The following is a 22,936-nucleotide window of genomic DNA, read 5'->3' on the forward strand; positions in this document are numbered from 1 at the left end:
TGACAGACAGAGATCACAAGTAGGCAGAGAGGCAAGGCAGAGAGAGAGGAGGAAGCAGGCTCCCTGCGGAGCAGAGAGCGCGATGCGGGTCTCGATCCCAGGACCCTGGGATCATGACCTGAGCCGAAGGCAGAGGCTTTAACCTACTGAGCCACCCAGGCGCCCCTGGATGTTCATTTTTTAAAAATTTTTTATATTGTAGATTAAAAAAAATTTAAAGTAATCTCTACACCCAACATGGGGCTCAAATTCACAACCATGAGATCAAGGGTTGCATGCTCCACCAACAAAGCTGGCCAGATGCCCCTGGTTGGATGTTTAGATGGATGGATGTTTGGGAAGACTGATGGATGTTGAGATGGATGAACGGACAGTGTATGATTGAATCAAGGAAGCAAGGAACAGTGAGGGAGGTGAATGGAGTCATGGACACTCATGAGACACCCACAGGCATTTTATTAGGGGCTTAGAAGGGAGTCCTGTGGGATCTTTTCCTCTCTGTTCCCAAGGGTTATGGCCCCGGGGAATAGATCAGACTTGGACATAGGACAAGTTGATGTCACCCTTGATCTCCAGCACGTCCACACTCTGGAAGGCCGAAAGGCGATGGGAAAAGTCGAAGACGTGCTGGCCATTGGCGTAAACCTTGAAGCGATCCAGGCCACAGCGAATGGACAGCTGCAGGGAGAATGCAGGCTTGAGGCTGGGGCCAGGGCAGAAGCTTTGGAGGGAAGAGGAGTGGTGGGAAGGGGACCCCAGACTCACATCAAAGAATTGCCCAGGACCAAAGGGGTTGTAGGAGATGTTCCTGTCCTCGGATCCCCAGGAACCATTCAGACAGCTGTTCCGAACCACGAGACCCTCAGTCAGGCGAGGGTTAATGTGCAGAGCCAGGTCCCCCGAGGATCCCACCATGAAGTTGATGACAAAGCTGAAGGCAGAGAGCGAGGGAGGCAGGAGTCAGATGGGGGCCAGTGCCTGGTTCTCCAGGGGAGAAGGGGACTGTGGTCCCGCCTCCTGGGTCTGAGGATTCCCACCACAGTCTAGATTGTATACCTCTTGCCCATGGGGGGTATGGAACCCTTGATTATGATGGTTCTTCGGGCGGTAAGCCCTCCTTGCAAGTTCTTCCTAAATGGCACAGGCTGTGGGAGGAGATCATGACGTCCTATCATCTCTCAGGTCACCAGAAGCCAGGCAGGGACAAATTTACAGAGAGGGGTGCCCACTCCCAGGAAGTGACCCCAGCCCCCATCCCCTCCCCCCTCTGGCCACCAACTCCACACTCTCCCTACCTCCCAACCCAACACCCTCTGCCCACTCGATTTCCCACGCTCTCAGGGCCACCAGGAGTCAGGGCCCCCTACCCACCACCTGCTTCCCCACAAACTGCCCACCACAGAGGCCGAAACTCCCACAGGACACTTTACCGGGTTGAAGATCGGCGGTCCTTCCATGGTCTGTGAAGTGAGGAAGGGGAGAGATTATTCTATGACATTCCACAAACATTTACGGCACACTGACTACACGCAGGCATGTCTCTGGGTGCTGGATGGGTATGACTGACACCCCTCTACTTCTCTCCACCCCCCCCACCAAATGGCCCCACAACCTTCCCACTTACAGGCAGCTGACTTGGCTGTTGGTGGGTATGTCCAGGACCCTACACAGACGGATGGAAGGCAGGAATGGTGAAGGGGACTGGGGGTCCTTCAGCCGCCCCAAGACCTCCTCACATCACCAAACCCGCACCACGAGGAGAAACCCACCGCCCATCAGCAGGTACTTACTGGATACGCTGGAGTTCCCATGGGTATCTGTGGACACAGAGGCAATGTGTGAAGGGAGGCTGGCTATGAGGGAGACTGGCTATAAGGGAGACCCCTGACTGGGGCCAGGAGGGTGTCAAGGCTGCCTGCCTAGGGCAGCCCCACCATCCCCGTCCGAGGGAACTCTGGGGTCAAAGAGGAGCACCAGGTGGCTTATGAATGGAGAGGAACTTGCTGTGCTTAGGGAACTCCAGTGAACAGGGACACTCACTTTGGCCCTTTAGGGCAGGCCTGGTAAATTCTGTTTGCCTCCCTTACCCCACTTCGTCCTGCCCAGGAGCCCTCATCCACCCCTTCGTCCCCCTCAGCCTGGAAGCTTCCACAAAGTGTAGGCTCCTCAGAACGTCTTCCCAGGCCACACCACAGATACCCCCCGCTCTCCTCACCCCTGGTCAGGATTTGCCCTTCACTCTCGGTGCCCAACACTGGCGCGGTGAGGAGTCCTGCCTCTCCCAGGTCGGCCTCAGGCTCTCTCAGTCTGCGTGTGCCTCTGTTTCTGTTTCTCTGCCCCTCCCTGTCTCTGTCTCTGTGTCTCTCTCGGTCTCACCTTCTCACAGGTGTGGGCCGGAAACCAATCCCCCCATAACTTAGATCCACTCGTTCTCTCTGTTCCCTCCTCTTTCCAATGAACTCCTTTCTGCCTTGACTTCCATTTTAAGTCAGCGATTCCAAAGGGCCTTCCCAAACAGCCTTATTGTCGTTTTTCTTGTTCAAATGTGTGGACGAGGGACGACAGTAAAATGAACACCTGCAGGCCCATGGCCACGTCACAGGTGAAGACATTTCCGTTGTTCCCTCATCCGGGGGGCAGAAGGACCCTCCCCAGCACAGAACCTCTCCCCCCTCCCCTGCCTGCACTTAATCCGTGGCTCTGCCAATTCCCAGCTCTGTGACTGTGGCCAGCTATTGAAGCTGTCTGTGCCTCAGTTCCCACATCTGTCCAGTGGGCCTGGGGATCACCAGAGCGTGGAGGTGGGGGAGGGGCTTACAGGTTGGGGAGCACAGCGCCCCCAGCTGAAGGCCACCGCGGGGGTCTGGAGTTTGGGCTTCTCTGAGGGCTCTGTGGCTATTTTGGTGGCCTTTTGTTCACTGTGGCCCTGGGAGTGGGGTTTCCAGGTGGCCGGATGTGTTTCCACTCTCTGTCATTTCCAGGGGAGTGTGGGCCGGTCCCCAGCCTTGCCAGCAGTTGCTGTTGTGTGTGTGCCTTTCTCTGGGAGGCTCTTCCTGCGGGTGTGGACCAGCAGCTCATTGCGACTGGAAGTGAGATTCTCCATGACTAGCCATGTTAGGCAGCTGCTCATGAACTTGCTGGCCGGCAGTTCCTGTGGCTTTTGTCCCTTCTTATCTTGGCTTTCTGACTCAGCTTCCATGCTTCCTCCTCCTCCAGGAAGCCCTTCCCTTGCACTCTTTCAAACCTCCAGTCTGTCGCCAGACCAATCCCCCCCATCCATCCGCCCACTGCCCTGGCCCTAACCGCATGCAGCCAAGGCCATCTGGTGAATTGTCTGTCTTTCCAGTGGCGGAGTCGGGTGCCTGCGGGGTCTGTGGCCCAGCCAGCAGAAGGGCCAGCACAGAGCAGGAGTTCTGGACACAGAGGAACATGGGACTGGATTAAGGAAGGACGCATGTGCGTAAGAGAGGGAGCCCTCACGCACCTGGCCTGGGGGCGGGTTGCCGCCAATGAAGTTGATCGATTGAAGCTCCAGGTCCCCGTCCACCTGCAGGTGCGTGACCATCTGTAGAGGGAGCCGGTGCCCAAACTCGTAGAAGGGATTTCCATTTACCACCACCTGGAGGGCAGGGGTAAGGTCAGAGTCAGGGGCCATGACTTTGAGAAGGCAGACACAGGAGGTAGGGAACAGCGATCATTTTCACTTGCACTTTGGTCTTGGAGGCGACCTGGGGAGCCACAGAGTTGGGAACTCTGGAATCCACAGGTGAGAGGACAAGCCAGGGTCAAAAGTCAGCTCACAGATGGGCGGACGGAAGAGAACAGAAAATTTAGTCAGGGTAGCAGTTGGGAGAGGATCAAGTCGGAGTCCTGGTTTTGGCACCAAATGAGCTTGAGCTGAATCTAGCTCTGACTGACATGTGGGCTGTCTGACCTCAGGGAAGTCACTTCACCTCCCTGGGTCTCTGTTTCCCCATCTGGAACATGGAGGCTGGCTCCAGGATTGTTGGGAACATTAAAACCCAGCCAGGCATGTCAAAGGTGTTCTGGAAAGCCTCTTTAGAGCCTTGCCTAATCATCATATCTTTTTTTTAAAAAAAGATTTTATTTATTTATGTGTGCGCGCAAGAGAGAGGGAGAGAGAGAGAGAAAGCATGGGCAGGGGCAGAGGAGAAGGAGAAGCAGACTCCCCGCTGAGCAGGGAGCACCAGGTGGGGCTTGATCCCAAGACTTTGGGATTAGAGTCTGAGCTAAAGGCAGATGCTTAACCAACTGAGCCACCCAGACACCCCTCTCCTCATGTCTCAATCTCAGAGTTGTGAGTTCAAGCCCCATCTGGACTCTATGCTGGGTGTGGAGCCTACTTAAGAAAGTAAAATAAAATTAATAATAATAATAAAGACACAGAAACAGATTCAAGCAGGGAGAAGTCAGGATAAAGGCCAACCCTGGGGCGGACGCCTGGGTGGCTCAGATGGTTGAGCCACTGCCTTCAGCTCGGGTCATGATCCCAGGGTGCTGGGATCGAGTCCCGCATCCGGCTCCTTGCTTGGTGGGAAGCCTGCTTCTCTCTCTGCCTCTGCCTGCCACTCTGCTTGCTTGTGCATGTTCGCACTCTCTCTCTCTGTCTCTGACAAATAAAGAAATAAATAAAATCTTTAAAAAAAAAAAAAGGCCAACCCTGGGGACAAGGGGACTGGAAGGGACAGGAAAGGACTTCTGGGGCTGGAAGGGTCTTGTTTCTAGACCTAGATGCTGGTTCCAGGGGTGTGTTCTCTGTGCAAAGAACCAGTGAGCTGGGTACACATGGCCCGCACTCTTCTGTACCCCGGTCACACTTCAATCACACATTAAAAAAATGCTTGCAAAAAAAAAAAAAAATGCTTGCAGGGGTGCCTGGGTGGCTCAGTGGGTTCAGCCTCTGGCTTCAGCTCAGGTCATGGTCTCAGGGTCCTGAGATTGAGCCCCTCATTGGGCTCTTTGCTCAGCAGGGAGCCTGCTTCCTCCTCTCTCTCTGCCTGCCTCTCTGCCTACTTGTGTTCTCTCTGTCAAATAAATAAAATCTTTGAAAAAAAAGTGCTTGCAGAACAGTAATCGATCACAACGTTGGGCCTTATCTGCAGCCGGATTCCCGGTGTAGAAAGCAACAAGTATTAAAAGTATTTATGAGATGACGGGACTGCTGACTGGATGCGGGGGATGCTGAGGAAGAATGCTCAGTGTTTTAAAGATTTTTATTTATTTACTTATTTGACAGAGAGAGAAAGAGAGAGAGAGAGATCACAAGTAGGCAGAGAGGCAGGCAGAGAGACAGGGTGGGAAGCAGACTCCCCGCTGAGCAGAGAGCCCAATGCAGGGCTTGATCCCAGCACCCTGAGATCATGACCTGAACCAAAGGCAGAGACTTAACCCACTTGAGCTACCCAGGCGCCCCAAGAATGGTCAGTGTTTTCTGTGTGGTAATGGCATCACGACGGTGCTCCTGAAAAGCGAGAGATTTATCAATAACATGATATGATATCTGGGATTTGCTCTTAAATCCTCTGAGAGGGGGAATGTGAGGGAAGGATGACAGCAGAGGGACAGGGAGTTCATGACCACTGGAGCTGGCCAAGGAGATCGGGGGTGGCTGTACCCTCTCTCCCTTCTGTTTGTGTTCAGAGTTCGCCAGAAGAAATAGCAAAAATAGCCTGGGTGGCTCAGTCCCTTAAGCATCATCATCAGCCTTGGGCTCAGATCATTAACCGGGGTGGGGGTGGGGTGTGGGGGGCTGGTAGGATGGAGTCCTGCATGGGGCTCCTTGCTCAGCAGGGAGTCTGCTTCTCCCTCTGTTCCTCCTCCCATTCTCTCTCTGTCAAACAAATAAACAAAATTAAAAGAAAAGAAAAGAAAGAAATAGCAAAAACAGGGGCGCCTGGGTGACTGACTCAGGTCAGGATCCCAGGGTCATGAGTTTCAGTCCCGCATCCTGCTCCTTGCTCAGCGGGGATCCTGCTTCTCCCTCTGCCCCTCCCTGCTGCTCGCAAGCTCTCTCTCTCAAATAAATAAACTCTTAAAAAAAAAATAGCAATGGGGCGCCTGGGTGGCTCAGTGGGTTAAGCCTCTGCCTCCGGCTCAGGTCATGATCTCAGGGTCCTGGGATCAAGCCCCACATCGGACTCTCTGCTCAGCGGGGAGCCTGCTTCCCCCCCTCCCCTTCTCTGCCTGCCTCTCTGCCTACATGTGATGATCTCTGTCAAATAAATAAAAAAATTTTTTAAGGAGAAAAATGTTTTAATAGGCAGGAAAGAAGGAAAAGAAAAAAGTGAGGTAGGAAAGGTGGTTGGGAAAGGGAAGAAGGGAGGGGAGAAGGGCGGGGAAGAAGCGAGCCTGAGAGAGGCAGGGAGGGGCGGCAGGAGGAGCGGGAGGGACAGATGGAAGAAAAGGAGCCAGGAGGGCGGAGGGGAGGCCCCGCCCCCGAGCTCGGACCTTGTAGTGCTCCGCCAGGACCATGAACACCAGCTCGAAGGCCGCACCCTTGCGGAAGGGCATGCTCCGTTTCTTCTCCTCGCTGCCCCACTTGCCGCCCTGCTGCGAGTTGAAGACCACCTTGTCCCAGCCATCAAAGCGGGGATTGAAGTGCAAGGCAATGTCCGCTCCCGCGTGCGGCCCTGCCACGAAGTTCACGGAGAACCTGGCGGGACAAAAAGGGCTATGCCCCTGGCCCCATCTGCCTGCGCATGGGGCCCTCCTCCGGGAAGCCGTCTCTGATCTATGGTGTCCCAAGGTCCCTGAACAGGTCTCTGAACCTGGCGGGGGGGAGGTGGTGTGGAAGGACCAGGAAAATAGGGGCAACTGTTGATGCAATAGACCCTGTTGATGCAAGAGAGGAGGGGGTGGGCAGTGCTCCTGAAGTCCGGGAAGCAGATTTCTTCTGCAACACTTTCCCTCTCTCCCTTTCCTTATCAGCCCACTGCCCCCCAGCCTCTCCCAACTTGGCAACTGGGACTCCTGCATTTCCCTTTTCACCATGGGCCAGATGCCGTCCTAGGAACCCTACATGTGTCTGGTCAGGTCACTCTGCTGCCACCCTGCCCCACAGACCACTCCCCACTTGTAGCCAGATGGCCCTAAGGAACAGCCAAATCTGAGCACCACCCATGCCTCCCCTCAGGCCAGCAACCCTGAAGTTACTCTAACTCTGCAAGTACACACCTGCCTCAGGGCCTTTGCACTGGCTGTTTTTGCTACCAGCCTCTACTCCCAGACTCCCTCCCCTCCCCTCACCTGGGTCTTTGCTGAAGTGTTTCCTTCCCAGAGAGGCCTTCCCGGTCTACCTTATTTATTTATTTTAAAAATATTTTATTTCTTGTTTATTTGACAGAGATCACAAGTGGGCAGAGAGGCAGGCAGAGAGAGAGGAGGAAGCAGGCTCCCGGCTGAGCAGAGAGCCTGATGCGGGGCTCCACCCCAGGGTCCTGAGATCAGAGATCACAGACCAGAGGCTCAACCCACTGAGCCACCCAGGCACCCCCAGTCTACCCTATTTAAAGGGACAGTGCTACACCCCCACCTCCCCCTGCATCCATTCCCCATCTCCTTGCCCTATTTATTTGTCTCCATAGCACTTAGCACCACCGGACCCTGTCTATTCGATTTTTATCTTTCATCTCTCTTCTCTACTAGGTTGTCAACTCCATGTGGACAGAGAGCTTTGCCCTGGTGACTGCTCTGTCCCCAGGGGCTGGGCACATAGTGGGCCCTAAGTAAGCAAAAAAACAATGAATAAAGAAACGGCAGTGCCAGAGGAAGCCTGGGTGGTTCAGTCCGTTAAGCGTACGCCTGCGCCTCAGATCGCGATCCTGGGGTTCTGGGATTGAGCCCTGCATCAGGCTCCCTGTCCCACAGGGAGTCTGCTTCTCCCTCTCCCACTGCCCCTCCCCGCTGCGTGTGCTCTCTCTCACTATCTTTCTCTCTCAAATAAATAAACAAAATCTTAAAAAAAGAAAGAAAGAAAGGAAAAAGAAAACAAAACAAACACCCCAACATTGCCTTGAGGTCAGTTCAATTGTCATCATCACCTTAAGGCCATAAGGAAAAATGCTAAGACTTAATTTTAATGCTTACTTTCCAGTGCAATGTTTCACACATTGAATCCCTGAAACAGTGCCATCTTACATATGAGAAAAGAAAGCACAGAGAGGGTTCACACTCACGCAGTTGCACAGTCATGCAGCTGGCCGGCTCTGAGCTCTGATCTGAATTCGTGCTATCACACCCTTCATTTCCAATCTGAACCCCAACTCTTGGGCTGCTTCTGGTGGTGATCTCCCTGACCGCCCTTCCCCCCGCCCCCCCCCCCCGCCCCCCAGGCTCTCCTGCTCCTGGTCACCAAACCCTGGACATCCCAGGCTCAGGCTGGTCTTTGGCCACTGGGTACAGTGGCCCAGAGCTGCCCTCCCCAGTAGAGTGGAGGAAGGGAAGAAGGCCTTCTGCGTTAGGGATGGGAGCCCCTCTTTGTCCCCCTGCCTTGTCTGGAGTGGGGGGAGCGCCTTACCTCTTCATGTGCTCGCTGGCCACTCCTTGGATGTACACAGACATTCCCACCCTGAGACCGCCCGGGATGGGCTTGTTGTAGGGCAGAGTCTGTGAAAAGGGACTGGTGAGCCTTTCCCCCTCATTGAGAAGCCCCCCATTCTTAATAGCGAGGGAAAAGACGCCAGGGGTGAAGGGTCAGCGTGAAGATGAAGAGGGCCAAGAGTCAGGGATGGACATAAATAGCCTGAGGGTCAGGGTGGGAGCAAATCAGGCTTCAGGGTGAGTCTTGGCTAAGTCAGACCCCAGGGTGGGGGTGGGGCTTCTCAGGATCAGGGTGAGAGTAAATTGGTGTGTGAGGGTCAGGGTGGAGCTAAGCTGGGACCCATGGTTAGTTCCTGGGTCACCATCTTACCGGATTGTAAGTGGGCTGGTAGCCAGGTGCAGGGACGTAGGCCATCTTGAGAGGCTGGGCTGGTGGCTCGTCCCGGAAGAGATGCGGCAGCGAGCAATGTCGGTGGATGGCAGGTGGCGGGTGGCTCTTATACCTGAGGGAAAGGGAGTGGCTGGCAGGGCAGGGTCCATGGGTCCCTCTTCTGGGCATCCGAGGCTCACATCTTTTTCTAGGGCGGCCCCTTGTGTCCCTTCTTTTGCTAGCCTTCCTGGCCACCAGCGAGAACCCAGATCCTCTCGGCTAGGCTGGGAGGTGGGGGCGGCTGTGGGGAGGGGGCTACACTTTAGGTCCTTCTGCAAAGAGGAAGTGCTGGTGAACTTTGGCCCTGCCAGGGCCTTATCAGAGCCCATAAAATCCTGCCCAGGCCTTTGTTAACAGAGGGAGGGTACGACCAGGAGGGCTGGGCAGGGCAAGACTGCAGGAGTGGCCCACGACATATGGGCAATGGAAGGAAGTGAAAGCAGGGAGGGGCAGGTGCTCTGGACAGCCCTAGGAACTGGGAAAGGGCCCGCACTTATTGCATGCCCACTACATGTCCAATCCACGTACATTAGATTGTAGGTATAGTGGTTTAGGTCATCATTTCTGGAGCCAGAGGTTCTGGGTTCAAATCTTGCCCCGACCACCTCCTGGCTGTTTCGTCTTGGCTCAGTACCTTAGCCTCAATTTCCCCATTTGCCCTTCTGAAAAATGGGGATTCTAGTAGTACTAACCTCATAGAAGCCAGGAAAGGAATCACTAAGATAATAAATGCGCAGAACAGAACTTGGCATGCAGAAGGCACTAAATTAATCCTTGGCCTCTTGCACTCATTCCAAACATAAGCCCAGGAGGTTCGGATTATATATGGACACAAAAACCTGAAGTTTAAAGACATGAGGCAGGGGTGCCCGGCTGGCTCAGCTGGTAGAGCACGTGACCCCCTAATCTCAGGTTGGTGAGTTCAAGCCCCACCTTGAGCCTGGGGCCTACTTAAAAAAAAAAAAAAAGGAAAGAAAAAGAAATGAAGCAGTTGGCCCAAGACTGGGTAGCAGTGGAACTCTAGCCAGACTCGGGCATCAGCTCCCACCAGGCTGTGCAATGAGTGGGTGCCAGGCAGGGTGAACACCGCCCTCATTCCTGGAGCAGGCAGGGAGACCATCTGGAGCCTTCCGGCCGGGAGGCAGCTGCCAGACTTTTTATGGGCCCTGGTCCGCCCACCGCCAGCTTTGAATGGGCTTCGTCTGCACGGCTCCTGTGCCCATTGGTCAAATCTCCATCCCCAACCTTCTGAGCAGCTGCGGTCCTGGGAGACGTCGCAGCTCCTTTCTGCCTCTGCTCTTTTCAGTGAAGACACCGGGTTCGGTTCGTTAAATTGCTTTATTGTTAAGTTGCTTTATTGTTCGGGTGAAGATAAGGCCCTGGATATGAGGAAATCAGAGTTAGGTTACAAACTGGGAGATCAAGGGAGAAGGCACCAGGCTACCATCTTTACTAACTCTCCTTCTCTGGGGATGAGGAAATGGGCGTGAGGTGGGAGGCAGCCAGGCCCTGGGCCTCGGTGGCTCTCAGAGCTTGGAGAAGGTGACGTTCTTCAGTTCCTGCTTCTCCATTGCAGCCTGGACAGACTTAACGATGTCCTGCGTTTGCAGCATGCTCATATTCCAGGTGGCCTGGATGAAGAGAACGGAGGGCAATGGCAGGGGCGGGGAAAGGTTGGGATTGGACCAATGAAAAACAGGGAAGAGAAAGCAGCGCACCAATCAGAGGACAAGGCCTGCAGAATGGTTGCTGGGCCCTGATTGGTCGCTCTGGGACCAGAGAAGGGCTGTGATTGGCTGGGCGCAAAGCCTTACCGCGTAATTGAGGCCCTCGGCCACCGAATGGTTGCGGGAGTAGACCAGGTTGATCTTGGTGCTCTGTACTGCCACGGGGCTCTTGGTGGAAATCTCGGCCGCCAGCGTGAAGGCCGCATCAAGCATCTGCACCTCGTCTGGGAACACCCGGCTGCGGATGAAGGGAATCCGTCGTGGGGGACAGCGGGGAGGCGGCCGTCTGCCAAGGAGTCTCGTCCCCCATGAGTAAGTGGCCAATCACAGCAGAAAGCAGAAAACCGCCCAGTGAAATGAACCAATCAGAGCAGGGCACTGGACTGCAGCTTGAAGAGTTGACCACCCAGATAAAGTCAGCCCCCATGTAATCCCATGAGGATATACCCGGACCCAAAAAGCCCAGCCCACGTTGCCCCTGAACTCTGAACCAGCACAGGCCGCGTCTCCTACCTGACCAGCCCACTGCTCAGGGCCTCATCAGCCATCATCTTGCGGCAAGTGAAGGCCAGCTCGTTGACCAGGCTGCAAGAGGGCAGGGCGAGTCAGGGGACCGCAGTCATCCTGGATCCAGGAGATGCGCTGCAGTCCCCTCCCTGGCTCCTCCACCCACCTCTGGTTTCCGATGACTTTGGGCAGTCTCTGCAGCGTTCCCACGTCAGCCGCCAAACCTATGTCCACCTCCTGGGGGGAGCCATGATGTCAGGACTCAGTTTGTGCCCAATACTGCCTCCCACCATGTAACCTCAGTGCCAATGAAATCCAGCATCTCCTGGAGCGACCCCACTCCCACCTCAGAGACTGCCCCCCAAACACCCCAATTCGTTGTCATCCTTCAGCCCGGAACACAGCCCACCTCCCAATTCCTCTGCCTTCCCAACCCCTTGATGTTAGTCACATCTCCTGAGGGAAGCCCTCCAGCCCTCCCTGTCTGACCCCCACTGCCTCTACAGGTTCCATCCTGCCTCGGGTCCTCCCCAGCACTGATCCCAGCGGCAACCCCAACTTACTCCTCACCCACATACCTTTACTCACTCCAAACCCCACGTGGACTGCATGGCCTATTCTTCCCTTCCTTCATGGCCAAAGTGCCTTTTTTTTTTTTTTAAGATGTATTTATTTATTTGAGAGAGAGAGAGAGAGCAGGGGGAACGGCACGGGGAGAGGGGGAACCCCAAGCAGACTCCCCCCACTGAATGGGGAGCCGGACGCATGGAGCTCCATCTTATGACCCTGAGCCAAAATCAAGTTGGATGCTTAACCAACGGAGCCCCCCACCAGGCACCCCCAAAGTGTTACTTTTTAAGGCTCAATTCTGACTAACTCTTCCAAGGGGCCCTTGCTTCTCACCCTCACTCTCACCCCTGCCCCACACCTGCAGCGCATCGCCCACCTCTAAGCAGGATCTGAGGAAGGAGCACAGGAGGAGGGCTCACCTTCACCTGGAAGAAAGCATCCTGGGCACAGTACCGGATGTCACAAGCAGTGATGAGGTCCACACCTGCAAGGGGGAGATCAGGGGCATTGAACAACCATAAGACCAGCCCCTCCTCCCAGATGATGGGGTTGCGCCTCTGGGCGGGGTTTAACTAGCAGCTGATCTGAGGCTGAAGGTCCCTGGCTGAGGCAGACAGGCAGCAGCCAGCCGACAGGCACCCAGCTATACCGGGTGCCCAGCTACACCGGGTGCCCGGATGGGTGGTGGGTTGCTCAGACTCACCTGCACCAATGCAGGCCCCATGGATGGCAGCGATCACAGGCTTTGGGCACTGCAGGGGGTGGGCAGGAAGGGTGGGGTCAGAACTGGTCCAGGAAGGATGTACAGGGTTCGGGGGGGTGTGCCCCAACAGTTCCCCAGAGAACCTTCTCGATGACACTGAAGGTCTCTTGGTATTTGCTGATGAGGCTACGGAGGTACCAGCTGGTGCGGGCTACATCATCTCCTTGGGGATGCAGGATTTCCGAAGCCATGTCCATAAGGTCGATACCTGGTGGGGAGGCATGAGGAGGTTCGCATAGCCTCCCAGGCGCACCCCTTTCCCCTGCTGCCCCCACTGCCCCAACTAGAGGTCAGAACTCAGACTTAGCAGATTCGAACCCCCAAACCACCACAGTGGAGAAAGGTGCTCACGCAGGATCTAGCAAGGGATAGCATATGGGGTGTGAAATAAACAAAAGCTAACATTTATAGGGTCATTACTCACTTTATCCTCCCTATAGGCCTATGAGGTGGGTCCTATTACTATCTCTATTTTACTGGGGGTAAACTGAGGCATGTGACCTTTAACTTACTTGCTCGACAAGGTCACACTATCTTGGGAGCACTGGCACTGGAATTTTAAGCCCAGAACATGCACTGGCTCCAGAGGTCCTGCTTTTCACCATCACACCAGGAGGCAGAGGAGACAAGGGTTTGGGCATGAGTCCACCGTGGTAACATTTCATCAGGAAGACTGGAGATGGAGCACTTTCTGTGGGCTCCAACTGCAAGACGATCTCAAATCTAAACTTTCCTCCACTAATCATTCTCCAGGAATCTGTACTCTGGCTGAAAGAGCTTCCCCTGGTCTCCCTGCTCCCAGCCCTGCCCTGACTGTTCCCCACACGCAGCCAAACTAGCGAGCACGTCAGGGCCTCCTTCTCTTCCCTCCCATCTCACTCACTTGGAAGAAGATACGAGATATGTGCCAAAACCTTACCAGCCCTCATGAGCACCATTCCCAGCCTGCTGCTGTGGACACACGGGCTTCCAACTGCTGTGCCAACACGACCACACAGTCCCTTCCCAGGGCATTGTTCGTCTACCTACAGCTCTCTCTGCCTAGAACAGTCCCTCCCCCAGTGGTGGTCAGAAGACTGACTCCAGGGGCACCTGGGGGGCTCAGTCGGTGAAGCGTCTGCCTTCAGCTCAGGTCATGATCTCAGGGTCCTGGGTTCAAGCCCCGCATCAGGCTCCCTGCTCAGTGGGGAGTCTGCTTTTCCCTCTCCCCGCTGCCCCTCCCCACCTGCTTGTGCTCTCTCTCTGTCAAATAAATAAATAAATAAAATCTTAAAAAAAAAGAAAAAGAAAAAAGAAGACTGAATCCATCAGGCCACAGCTCAAAGGTCACCTCCTTGGGGAGGCCCACTCAGGCTATCCTGGCTACGGAGCAGCCCCCTCACCCTCTACCTCCCGCTGTGTCTTATCTTGGTCACTGCCCTCTCCTTATCATATAATTGTGTGCTTAACTCATTTAGGGCCTGTCTCCCCCTCTAGAATGTGAGCTCTCTCTAAAAATACCTCTATGTGCTCTAAATATCTCTCAACATGTGCTCTCTCTCTATACCTCTAAATGCTCCAGATCTCATTCATAATCCTTGGAGTGGAGTTCTGTCTCTCTGTCCACTACTGCATCCCAGTGCCTGAACAGAAGCCTAGTGTTTGTCTGGTGCTGACAAGTGCTGGAAGAAAATTACAGCAGGGTGTGGAGTGTGTTGGGATATGTATGTGTAGCAATGGCTGTCGCGGTATAAAATGGGGTGGTCAGGGGGGCATTTGGGGGGCTCAGGCAGTTGAGGGACTGACTCATGGTTTCGGCTCAGGTCAAGATCTCAGGGTCTTATGATTCCACCCTGCGCTGGGTTGGGCGCTGAGCATGGAATCTGCTTGGGACTGTCTCTCCCTCTGCCCCTCCCCCTTGCTCGCTCTCTAAAATAAATAAATCTTAAAAAAAAAAAATGGGGTGGTCAGGGGCCATCTCCCTGAAAAAGTGACTTTTTTAAAAGAGAGAGTGTGTGCATGAGCAGGGGTGGGTGGGATGGGGGAGGTGGAGGGGCAGAGGGAGAGGGAGAGAATCTTAAGCAGGCTCCATACTTAGCATGGTGCCTGATGAGGGGGGGGCCCCATCTCACAACCCTGAGATCATGACCTGGGCCAAATCTGAGAGTTGGATGCTTAACTGACTGAGACACTCAGGCACACCTGAAAAAAAATGAGTTTTGAGTAAATATCTGAAGGAGGGGGAGGGAGCTATAGGGATATCTGGGATCAGAGAGTTTCAAATGTCAGGAAGGGCCAGTGCAAAGGCCCTGTGGTAGGAATGCCCCTGGTCCATGTGAGGAACACGGAGGAGGCGGGGACCTATGTGACCAGGCAGACTGTGTGGGGCCTCATGTTCCAGGGGGTGGACTTCGGCTTTTATTCTGAGGGAGATCTTGCTATGAGAGGGTTCTGAGCAGAATCATCCACCATTTTCTTCCTCCTGGGGTTAATCATTCTTATCCTTTTGCCTCTGAACAATGCTATCTGGCAAACCTGAAAAACCATTCCCACATGTGGCCACACCCCAGTCCTCTGGGGGCTCCCTGGCCTCCACAGCTTGTTTAAGTAAGAGAGACCTGAGGAATTCTGGCTCAGGGTAGAGCTGAATTTCCATGAATTAAATATCGGTAAGACAGGACTCCCCTGTGTGACCTTGGCCAGGCCACTTTATCCTCTGGGCCTTGAGTTTCTTCTCCAGAAAATGAGGGCAAAACCCTCCTGAGAGCCAATGGAGATGCAAGGACTGGAGGAGACAGAGCCCCAGAGGCGCTTCTCTCCGTGCCTGTCATGTCCTGGCGTCACAGTTACTGTTGCTATGCGCCCCATTTCAGCGGAAGCCAGAACCTCCCAGATCAGCCCACCAGCATCTGCCAGCTTCCACAGCATGTTTGTGAAGCCTGTGTGACTCAGTGGAACCCACGGTGGTGGTGGGGCTCCCAGAACCCAGCGAGGCACCTTGCCACACCTCCTTTCACTGGCTTTTCTGGTTTACCCACCCCACCCATCCCTACACACACCCGGCTTTTGCAACCCCTTGAGATAAGGGACCAGACTGTGGTCCTAGGTGTCCTCTCTCCCAGGTAAGAACTGCTCACTTCAGGGTGCTTGGGTGGCTTCATCAGTTAAGCATCTCTCTGCTTTCGTTCGGCTCAAGTCATGATCTCAGGGTCCTCGGATCGAGCCCCACGTAGGGCTCCTTGCTCAGCAGGGAGTCTGCTTCACCCTCTGCCTGCCACCCCCCATGCTTGTGCACTTTCTCTCCATCTCTCTCAAATAAATAAAGAAAAAAAAAAGTCCCCGATCTGGCTCCCCTGGGAGCCTCTAAATGCTCCAGATCTCATTCATAATCCTAGTCCCGTTAGTCATTATTCTAAATAATAACAGCTACATCAACAAAAGTCCTACACATTTTAGGGGCACTTGGGGGGCTCAAGCGGTTAAGCATCTGACTCTTGATTTCAGCTCAGGTCATGATCTCAGGGTAGTGAGATTGAGCCCCACATTGGGCTCTGTGCTCAGTGGGGAGCCTGCTTGAGATTCTCTCTCTCTCCCTCTGTCCTGCTTCTGTTCTCACAAGCATTCTCTCTCTCTCTCTCTCTCTCACCAAAAAAAAAAAAAAAAATCTCAGCTCTGCCATTTCCCATCTGTGAGAACCAGGCAAGTTTCTTCACACATAAAACAGGGGATGATAACTGCACTTGTCTGGAAGGGCTCCAGGGAGAATTAATTAATACGTGAACCATGTCCAGACACTCTGCAGATATTAAATAACTGTGGGCTGCTTCTCTCTTTTTTTTTTGTCCTTAATTAGTGGTTCTGTTCTATCGTTGGAACTACTGATTACATTGAGTTTCTTCTTTCTGGCCTTGAGAGCCTTGCTGTTGGAAATGGAACCAGACAGCTAAGGTCAGCCGGGAGCTAGAAAGGTGAGGGCCCCAGGCCTGGCACCACCACCATTGTAACCCCATCTTTCGCTTCTCAGGCATAAGCGCCATGAGGACGAGGGCCGAGAACCAGGGCCCACTTGCCTGTTTTCTAGGTCACTGGCACTCAGAAAGGGGCTAGCACTGGAGTTTTCTGGCACAAAGGAAGAAAATCAACAAAAGGAGAATGAAGAGGGGGTAGAAAGTAAACACGGGGGGCGCCTGGGTGGCTCAGTGGGTTAAAGCCTCTGCCTTCGGCTCAGGTCATGATCCCAGGGTCCTGGGATCAAGCCCTACATCGGGCTCTTTGCTCAGCAGAGAGCCTGCTTCCCCCACCATCTCTGCCTGCCTCTCTGTGTACTTGTGATCTCTGTCCGTGAAATAAATAAACAAAATCTTAAAAAAAAAAAAAGAAAGTAAACACGGAACACGTAAAGAAGTTAACAGGGGAAACAACCAGAAATAGATTGTTTTCTGTGTGTCTTCCCCACTGGGCTGGCAACCTCCATGACGCCAGGGCCTGGGCTGCCTCAGTCACCACTGAGTCCTCTCCCTCTGGCTCTCCCCCAGCTGGTGCTCTCTCTTGCTCACTCTCTCTTAAGAAAATCTTAAGAAAAAAAGATTCATTTATTTATCTTGGGGGGGGGATGGAGAAAGGGCATGAGCTCAAGGGGCAGAAAGAGAGGCAGAAAGAAATCTCAAGCAGAATCTGTACTGAGTTTGGAGCCCCAGCATGGGACTCGATCTTATGACCCTGAGATCATGACCAGAGCTGAAACCAAGAGTCAGACCCTTAATGGACAGTGCCACCCAAATGCCCCGTGAATTGGCTGTTTTTAAAATTTCTAGATTGAGGGGAGACTGGAAGTTGTGTTTGAAGAACCAGAAAAGAGAGTCCAGGGTGACCCTTGCTGCTGGAAAGTGAGGAGAAAATTACAGAAAAGAGAGAGCCAGAGAGGGGAGCCCCAAATTCTGTGGACAACCTCTGCCCAAGTATCTTGTTAACCCATGAACCATGCATGCAGCCCAGCAAGAGATCTGAAAGCTGATTCGATGGGGCACCTGGGTGGCTAGTGGTTGAGGCCTCTGCCTTCAGCTTGGGTCGTGATCTCAGGGTCCTGGGGTTTGAGCCCCGCATCGGGCTCTCTGCTCAGCGGGGAGCCTGCTTCCCCCTCTCTCTCTGTCTGCCTCTCTGCCTACTTGTGATCTCTCTCTCTGTCAAATAAATAAATAAAATCTTTAAAAAAAAAAAAACTGATTCGAGTGGTGTGTGGGTGGCTCAGTGTTGAGCCTCTGCCTTCGGGTTGGGTCATGATCTCAGGGTTCTGGGATCAAGCCCCACGTTGGGCTCTCTGCTCAGCAAGGAACCTGCTTCCCCCCACCCCCCCCCGCCTGCCTCTCTGCCTGTTTGTGATCTCTGTCTGTCCAATAAATAAATAAAATCTTAAAAAAAAAAACAAAACTGATTTCAACTAAGCTGCTAAAACAGGAAACTCAACATTCTTTGGAGGTATAGCATAGCACCCAGAGTTTCCACAGCATCTTTCCATAATAACCGGGATACAGTCCAAATGCAAACAAACGGAAGAATGAGGCTCAGTCTTTCAAGAGAGAAGATAATGCACTGAGACTGACCCCAAGGTGACCCAGATGTTGGAATCAGGAGGCAAAAGTTTTAAAGCAGTGGTTAGAACAATGACGCAAAGAGAAATATGCTCGTGATATGTAACAAGCCATGGAACCTCAGGAGAAATGGCAAATACAAAAAAAGAACCAAACGGAAATTTGAGAAACAAAAACTACAGTATCTGATATTTTAAAAATCTCTAGATGGGCTTCCCAGCAGCATAGAGATGACAAAGGATTCAGTGAATGTGGTCAATGGAAATGATCCAGTCTGAAGAACAGACCTGTGGGACAATTAAAAGTTTGAACAGACATGTAATTGGAAATCAGTTCGTGTGTGTTGAGTAATTATATGAAAGCATGTTATTTTAGTACACTTTAGTGACATTTATTTATTTTTTAAAATCTTATTTGACAGGGGTGCCTGGGTGGCTCAGTGGGTTAAATCCTCTGCCTTCGGCTCAGGTCATGATCCCAGAGTCCTGGGATCGAGCCCCGCATTGGGCTCTCTGCTCAGCGGGGAGCCTGCTTCCTCCTCTCTCTCTGCCTGCCTCTTTGCCTACTTGAGATCTCTGTCTGTCAAATAAATAAATAAAATCTTTAAAAAAAAAATCTTATTTGACAGACGCAGATCACAAGTAGGCAGAGAGAAAGGGGGAAGCAGGATCCCCGCTGAGCAGAGAGCCCGATGCAGGGCTCGATCCCAGGACCCTGAGATCATGACCTGAGCCAAAGGCAGAGGCTTCAACCTACTAAGCCACCCAGGCGCCCCACTTTAGTGACATTTAAAAACAAAAAAAAACAGAGGCGCCTGGGTGGCTCAGCCAGTTAAGTGTCTGTCTTTGGCTTGGGTCATGATCTCAGGGTCCTGGGATCGAGCCCACTTCGGGCTCTTTGCTCACTGGAGAGGCTGTTTCTCCCTCTCCCTCTGTATCTTCTCTATCTCAAACAAATAAATAAAATCTTTAAAAAAAAACACCCAAAATACAAAAAAACAGACTGAGAGGTTAAGGGTCTTGGCCAAGGCCATGGATCAGACTTCAAAGTCCATCATCCTGTAATGTTCTGTTGGACTCACTTTGGTATTTGAATGCTTTAAATTAAAAAAAAAAAAAAGATAAAAGTGGAAGTTAGAAGCTGGTTGAAACCCTAGTTAAGAAGCACTGCTCTATTTCCAGAAGCAGGGGAGACTAGTAGAAGCGGGGGTGGAGAGTACCCAGTACCTGCAGTGAACAATTTTCCTGCACCAGAGATCACCACAGCCCGACAGTCAGGGTCTTGTGCTATCTTGTTGAAGCACTCCACCATCTCTCTGAGAGGGGCAAGAAGAGAAAGGCTGTGTCTTGGAAGGGTATCCCCTGCCCTCGTGTCACCTGGCCCCCACCCTCCACCCCTACCCATTCTCTCAGCCCCTGGCTCCTCCTGCAGGCAGGCCTCCGTGATCTGCAGGTCCTACCTCCAGAAGGCTCTGTTCATGGCATTCCTCTTCTCAGGCCGGTTTAGCTGCACATGCAGGATGTGTTTCTGAGCAGCTGTCACCCGAAGCGACTCATAGTTGTGGTCTGGTGCATCTCTGGGGGCTGCTGTGGAGGCCACATCTTGAGCAATGGAACTCATGGGGCGAAGGCTAAGGCTGAGACACCGGGGGGTGGGAGCCATCACTCCTGGGGAGACAAAGGAAAGAAGAGCCTTTGATGACCCCAGGTAGGAGACACAGTGCTTTCAAGAGCTGAAGGCACACACATTTCCCCTCACTGATGTTAGACTGGGGAACGCAGGTCCCTAAGAAACCTCAGGTTAGGGGGGATACAAGCTTTCAGATTAGGAGTGCACTTATCAGTGGCCTCAGTGTGAAGACTCCTTCAGACCCTTGATCATGGGACTGACCCCACACTGGGAACACTAAGCTGTCAACAACCCAACTGTAAGACACAGGCTCACAGAATTAGGAGTTCTTTGGTTGGGAGCATATGCACCCCAGTGTCAAGGTGGTCAGACCGGGTCCCGGGACAGGTCTCCCCATCCTAAGGTGGCTATGACAGCACTACAGAGCAATGGACTTCCCAGAGGTCAAGGTGACTCACGTCGTATCAGCAGGCTCCGGAGACTGCGAGACACCACCATGGCTGCCGCCATCGAAAACTAGTAGCTAGGGGGACTAACCCAAGAGACAGGAAGAAGCCAAGGGGGCGGGTACGACGCCACCATGTTTGGCGAGGGCACGGACGCCGCAGCTTGATAGCGGTGACGCCCGTCTTTCCGCCATCTTTACTAAGGGTAACCGGAAATACCCTTCCTGGTACGCTGACCGTGGCTTAGCAATGTGCCTTTTGCCCCAGCAGGAACCTGGCCCATTATTGTTGCGAGACATTTCGTCACAGCGCTGTTTTATAATGGTGGAAAAATTGGAGACAGCTGAAATGCTGAAAGATACAATGGCAGAATTACTGCAACCAATGTGAATTTTGTCACATGCACTTATACCTTGTTAACGGAAAAGAAAAAAATTCTCCGGTACTGAGTTTACCCCTGTAAGGCAATGAAAACATTTTAGAGCCAACATTGTGCGCTCTCTGTGTAATGTTTGAATTCTCACACCACCAAGAGGTCGTATTTTTATTTTGCCCAGAGGAAACTGGAGCTTGGGGGAGGAAAAGTCATTAGCTCAAGGTTATCTGGGCTTCAGGAGTGCTGAAGAAGGGATTTCTGTGGCTCTGAAGTTCACGTTCTTAAACTAATTTCTTTAAAAAATAAAACTATATTGAAAAAAGCCAGTTAACCCAAGAGCATTGAATGTGCCATAAAATTGCTTAAGTATGCTCTTTAGGGAGAAGTGCACCAAGGTGAACAGAGGCCTCCAGTGAATGGGATTCTAAGAAATACCTTGCCTTCTTGTGTCATAGACAGTAAGCTCTTTTGGAAAAGACCTAGTAACTTACATCAACAGAGAGCTGTTTTTAGTTATCCATACAATGGGAAGCTCTAAAGCCACTGTGTAGACGCCAACACATGAGAGGAACAATTTTAAATTTCTCAAACTCCCAACCCAACCCCAAGATCCAAAGTCACACTCTCTACCAATTAAGCCAGCCAGGTGCCCGAAGAGAAGTGAAGGATGTACATTTAACATGATCTGTTGGTGTAAAAAAGATGGTTACATATGGCTGTTTGTACATAGAATATAGTACATAAATAGAGGATATCTGGAAGGAGATTCAAAACTGCTGACAAGGGATGAAAACTGGGTGCTGGGAGGCAAAAATAGGAATATTTTCTTACGCCCATGACTGGCTTGAAAACAAATCCTAGAGAATTTATAGGTTTAGCTGTAAGGCGACTCTTGTTTCTCCTTTCCAGAGGTTGTTTGAAACTTGCCCTGGCGAATCAGTTTCTTCATTCCATAAATGCCATGTGACTTCAGATGTGAATAATCCGAGTTCAAAAACTTCACAATAAATTCAAGTGGGTTTTTTCTAAGTTGTTTTTTTTTTTCAAAGATTTTATTTATTTATTTGACACACAGAGAGATCACAAGTAGGCAGAGAGGCAGGCAGAGAGAGAGGAGGAAGCAGGCTCCCCGCGGAGCAGAGAGCCCGATGCGGGGCTCGATCCCAGGACCCTGAGATCACGACCTGAGCCAAAGGCAGCGGCCCAATACACTGAGCCACCCAGGCGCCAAGTTTTGTTTTTTTAAGATTTTATTTGACAGAGATCATAAGTAGGCAGAGAGGCAGAGAGAGAGGGGGAAGAAGGCTCTCCCCTGAGCAGAGACCCCAATGCAGGGCTCGATCCCAGGGACCTGAGATCATGATCTGAGCTGAAGGCAGAAGCTTAACCCACTGAGCCACGCGGGTGCCCCCTTTTCCAAGATTTTTAAAAATTTATTTGAGAGAAAGGGAGAGAGCACAAGAGCAGGGTGAGGGGCAGAGGGAGAAGCAGACTCCCCACTGAGCAGAGAGCCTGATAAGGAGCTTGATCCTAGCTGGGATCATGACCCAAGCCGAAGGCAGACGCTTAACAAACTGAGCTTAAGACCAGGGGCGCCTGGGTGGCTCAGTCGTTGAGCGTCTGCCTTTGGCTCAGGTCATGATCCTAGCCACCTGGGATGGAGCTCCGCATTGGCCTCCCTGCTTGGCGGGAAGCCTGCTTCTCCCTCTCCCACTCCCCCTGCTTCTGTTCCCTGTCTCTGTCAAATCAATAAATAAAATCTTTTAAAAAAAAGAATCTCTACACCCAATGTGGACATCAAACTCACGACCCAGAGCTCAAGTCACCTGCTCCACGGACTGAGCCAGCCGGGTGTCCCAATGAGTTTTCAGGAGCACATGCATGAACAAGGTACAGTCAACGGTCCTCATGTGTTCTCTGCAGCAGACTGCCTCTTCCTTCCAGCGTTGAGTCAAGGTTCTTAAAGCAGGCACTCCTTCCACCTACAGCCCCCCATGCCCCACCCCAACCATATATACAAGTTTCCATTTACCTCAATTGCAGAGTATTACATTGTAAATTTTTTTTTTTTTTTTTTTAATATTTTACTTGACACTGGGAGAAAGGGAACACAAGGTGGGGGGGTGTGAGAGGGAGAAGCAGGCTGGAGAGGGAACACAAACAGGGGCATGGGAGAGGGAGAAGCAGGCTTCCTGCTGAGCAGGGAGCCTGATACAGAGCACTGATCCCAAGACCGTGAGATCATGACCAGAGCTGAAGGGAGACTGAGCCACCAGGGACACGCCAGCATGCAACCCAACGCTGAGCTTGAAGTCACAACCCTGAGACCAAGGCTTCTTGGTGTCTTAACCAGATGCCCCAA

The 22,936-nt window shown here is 52.4% G+C and overlaps 2 protein-coding genes across 2 annotated transcripts; both read right to left on the bottom strand.

Annotated features, from left to right (window-relative positions):
- Positions 1-436: 436 nt before the first annotated feature.
- Positions 437-9,089, bottom strand: LGALS4 (galectin 4). The gene is made up of 10 exons (XM_045989270.1): positions 8,930-9,089; positions 8,537-8,625; positions 6,469-6,673; positions 3,485-3,619; positions 1,791-1,817; positions 1,625-1,663; positions 1,431-1,460; positions 1,057-1,145; positions 766-931; positions 437-678 (listed from the first exon to the last, which is right to left on the bottom strand). The coding sequence occupies exons 1-10, from the start codon at positions 8,972-8,974 to the stop codon at positions 532-534; spliced, it is 972 nt and encodes a 323-aa protein (XP_045845226.1). The 5' UTR covers positions 8,975-9,089; the 3' UTR covers positions 437-531.
- Positions 9,090-10,308: 1,219 nt separating this feature from the next.
- Positions 10,309-20,361, bottom strand: ECH1 (enoyl-CoA hydratase 1). Its single transcript, XM_045987328.1, has 10 exons — positions 20,211-20,361; positions 19,583-19,790; positions 19,350-19,438; positions 12,640-12,764; positions 12,497-12,545; positions 12,213-12,277; positions 11,390-11,460; positions 11,230-11,301; positions 10,804-10,954; positions 10,309-10,620 (listed from the first exon to the last, which is right to left on the bottom strand). Exons 1-10 carry the CDS (start codon positions 20,260-20,262, stop codon positions 10,516-10,518), a joined length of 987 nt encoding a protein of 328 aa, XP_045843284.1. The 5' UTR covers positions 20,263-20,361; the 3' UTR covers positions 10,309-10,515.
- Positions 20,362-22,936: the final 2,575 nt, after the last annotated feature.

The sequence above is a fragment of the Meles meles genome, chromosome 19, assembly GCF_922984935.1.
Source record: "Meles meles chromosome 19, mMelMel3.1 paternal haplotype, whole genome shotgun sequence".
Lineage (NCBI taxonomy): Eukaryota > Metazoa > Chordata > Mammalia > Carnivora > Mustelidae > Meles > Meles meles.

What these genes read in the sequence shown, in the direction of transcription:
- ECH1 (XM_045987328.1), bottom strand. Translation starts at nt 20,262, where the DNA reads ATGGCGGCAGCCATGGTGGTGTCTCGCAGTCTCCGGAGCCTGCTGATA. An exon ending in ATGAACAGAGCCTTCTGGAG is followed by an intron (nt 19,439 to 19,582) that starts GTAGGACCTGCA and finishes TGCCCCTCTCAG; the next exon opens with AGAGATGGTGGAGTGCTTCA. An exon ending in TGGGGCCTGCATTGGTGCAG is followed by an intron (nt 12,278 to 12,496) that starts GTGAGTCTGAGC and finishes TCCCCCTTGCAG; the next exon opens with GTGTGGACCTCATCACTGCT.
- LGALS4 (XM_045989270.1), bottom strand. Translation starts at nt 8,974, where the DNA reads ATGGCCTACGTCCCTGCACCTGGCTACCAGCCCACTTACAATCCG. An exon ending in ACCAGCCCACTTACAATCCG is followed by an intron (nt 8,626 to 8,929) that starts GTAAGATGGTGA and finishes CCCTTTTCACAG; the next exon opens with ACTCTGCCCTACAACAAGCC. An exon ending in TCCTGGCGGAGCACTACAAG is followed by an intron (nt 3,620 to 6,468) that starts GTCCGAGCTCGG and finishes CCTGCCCTCCAG; the next exon opens with GTGGTGGTAAATGGAAATCC.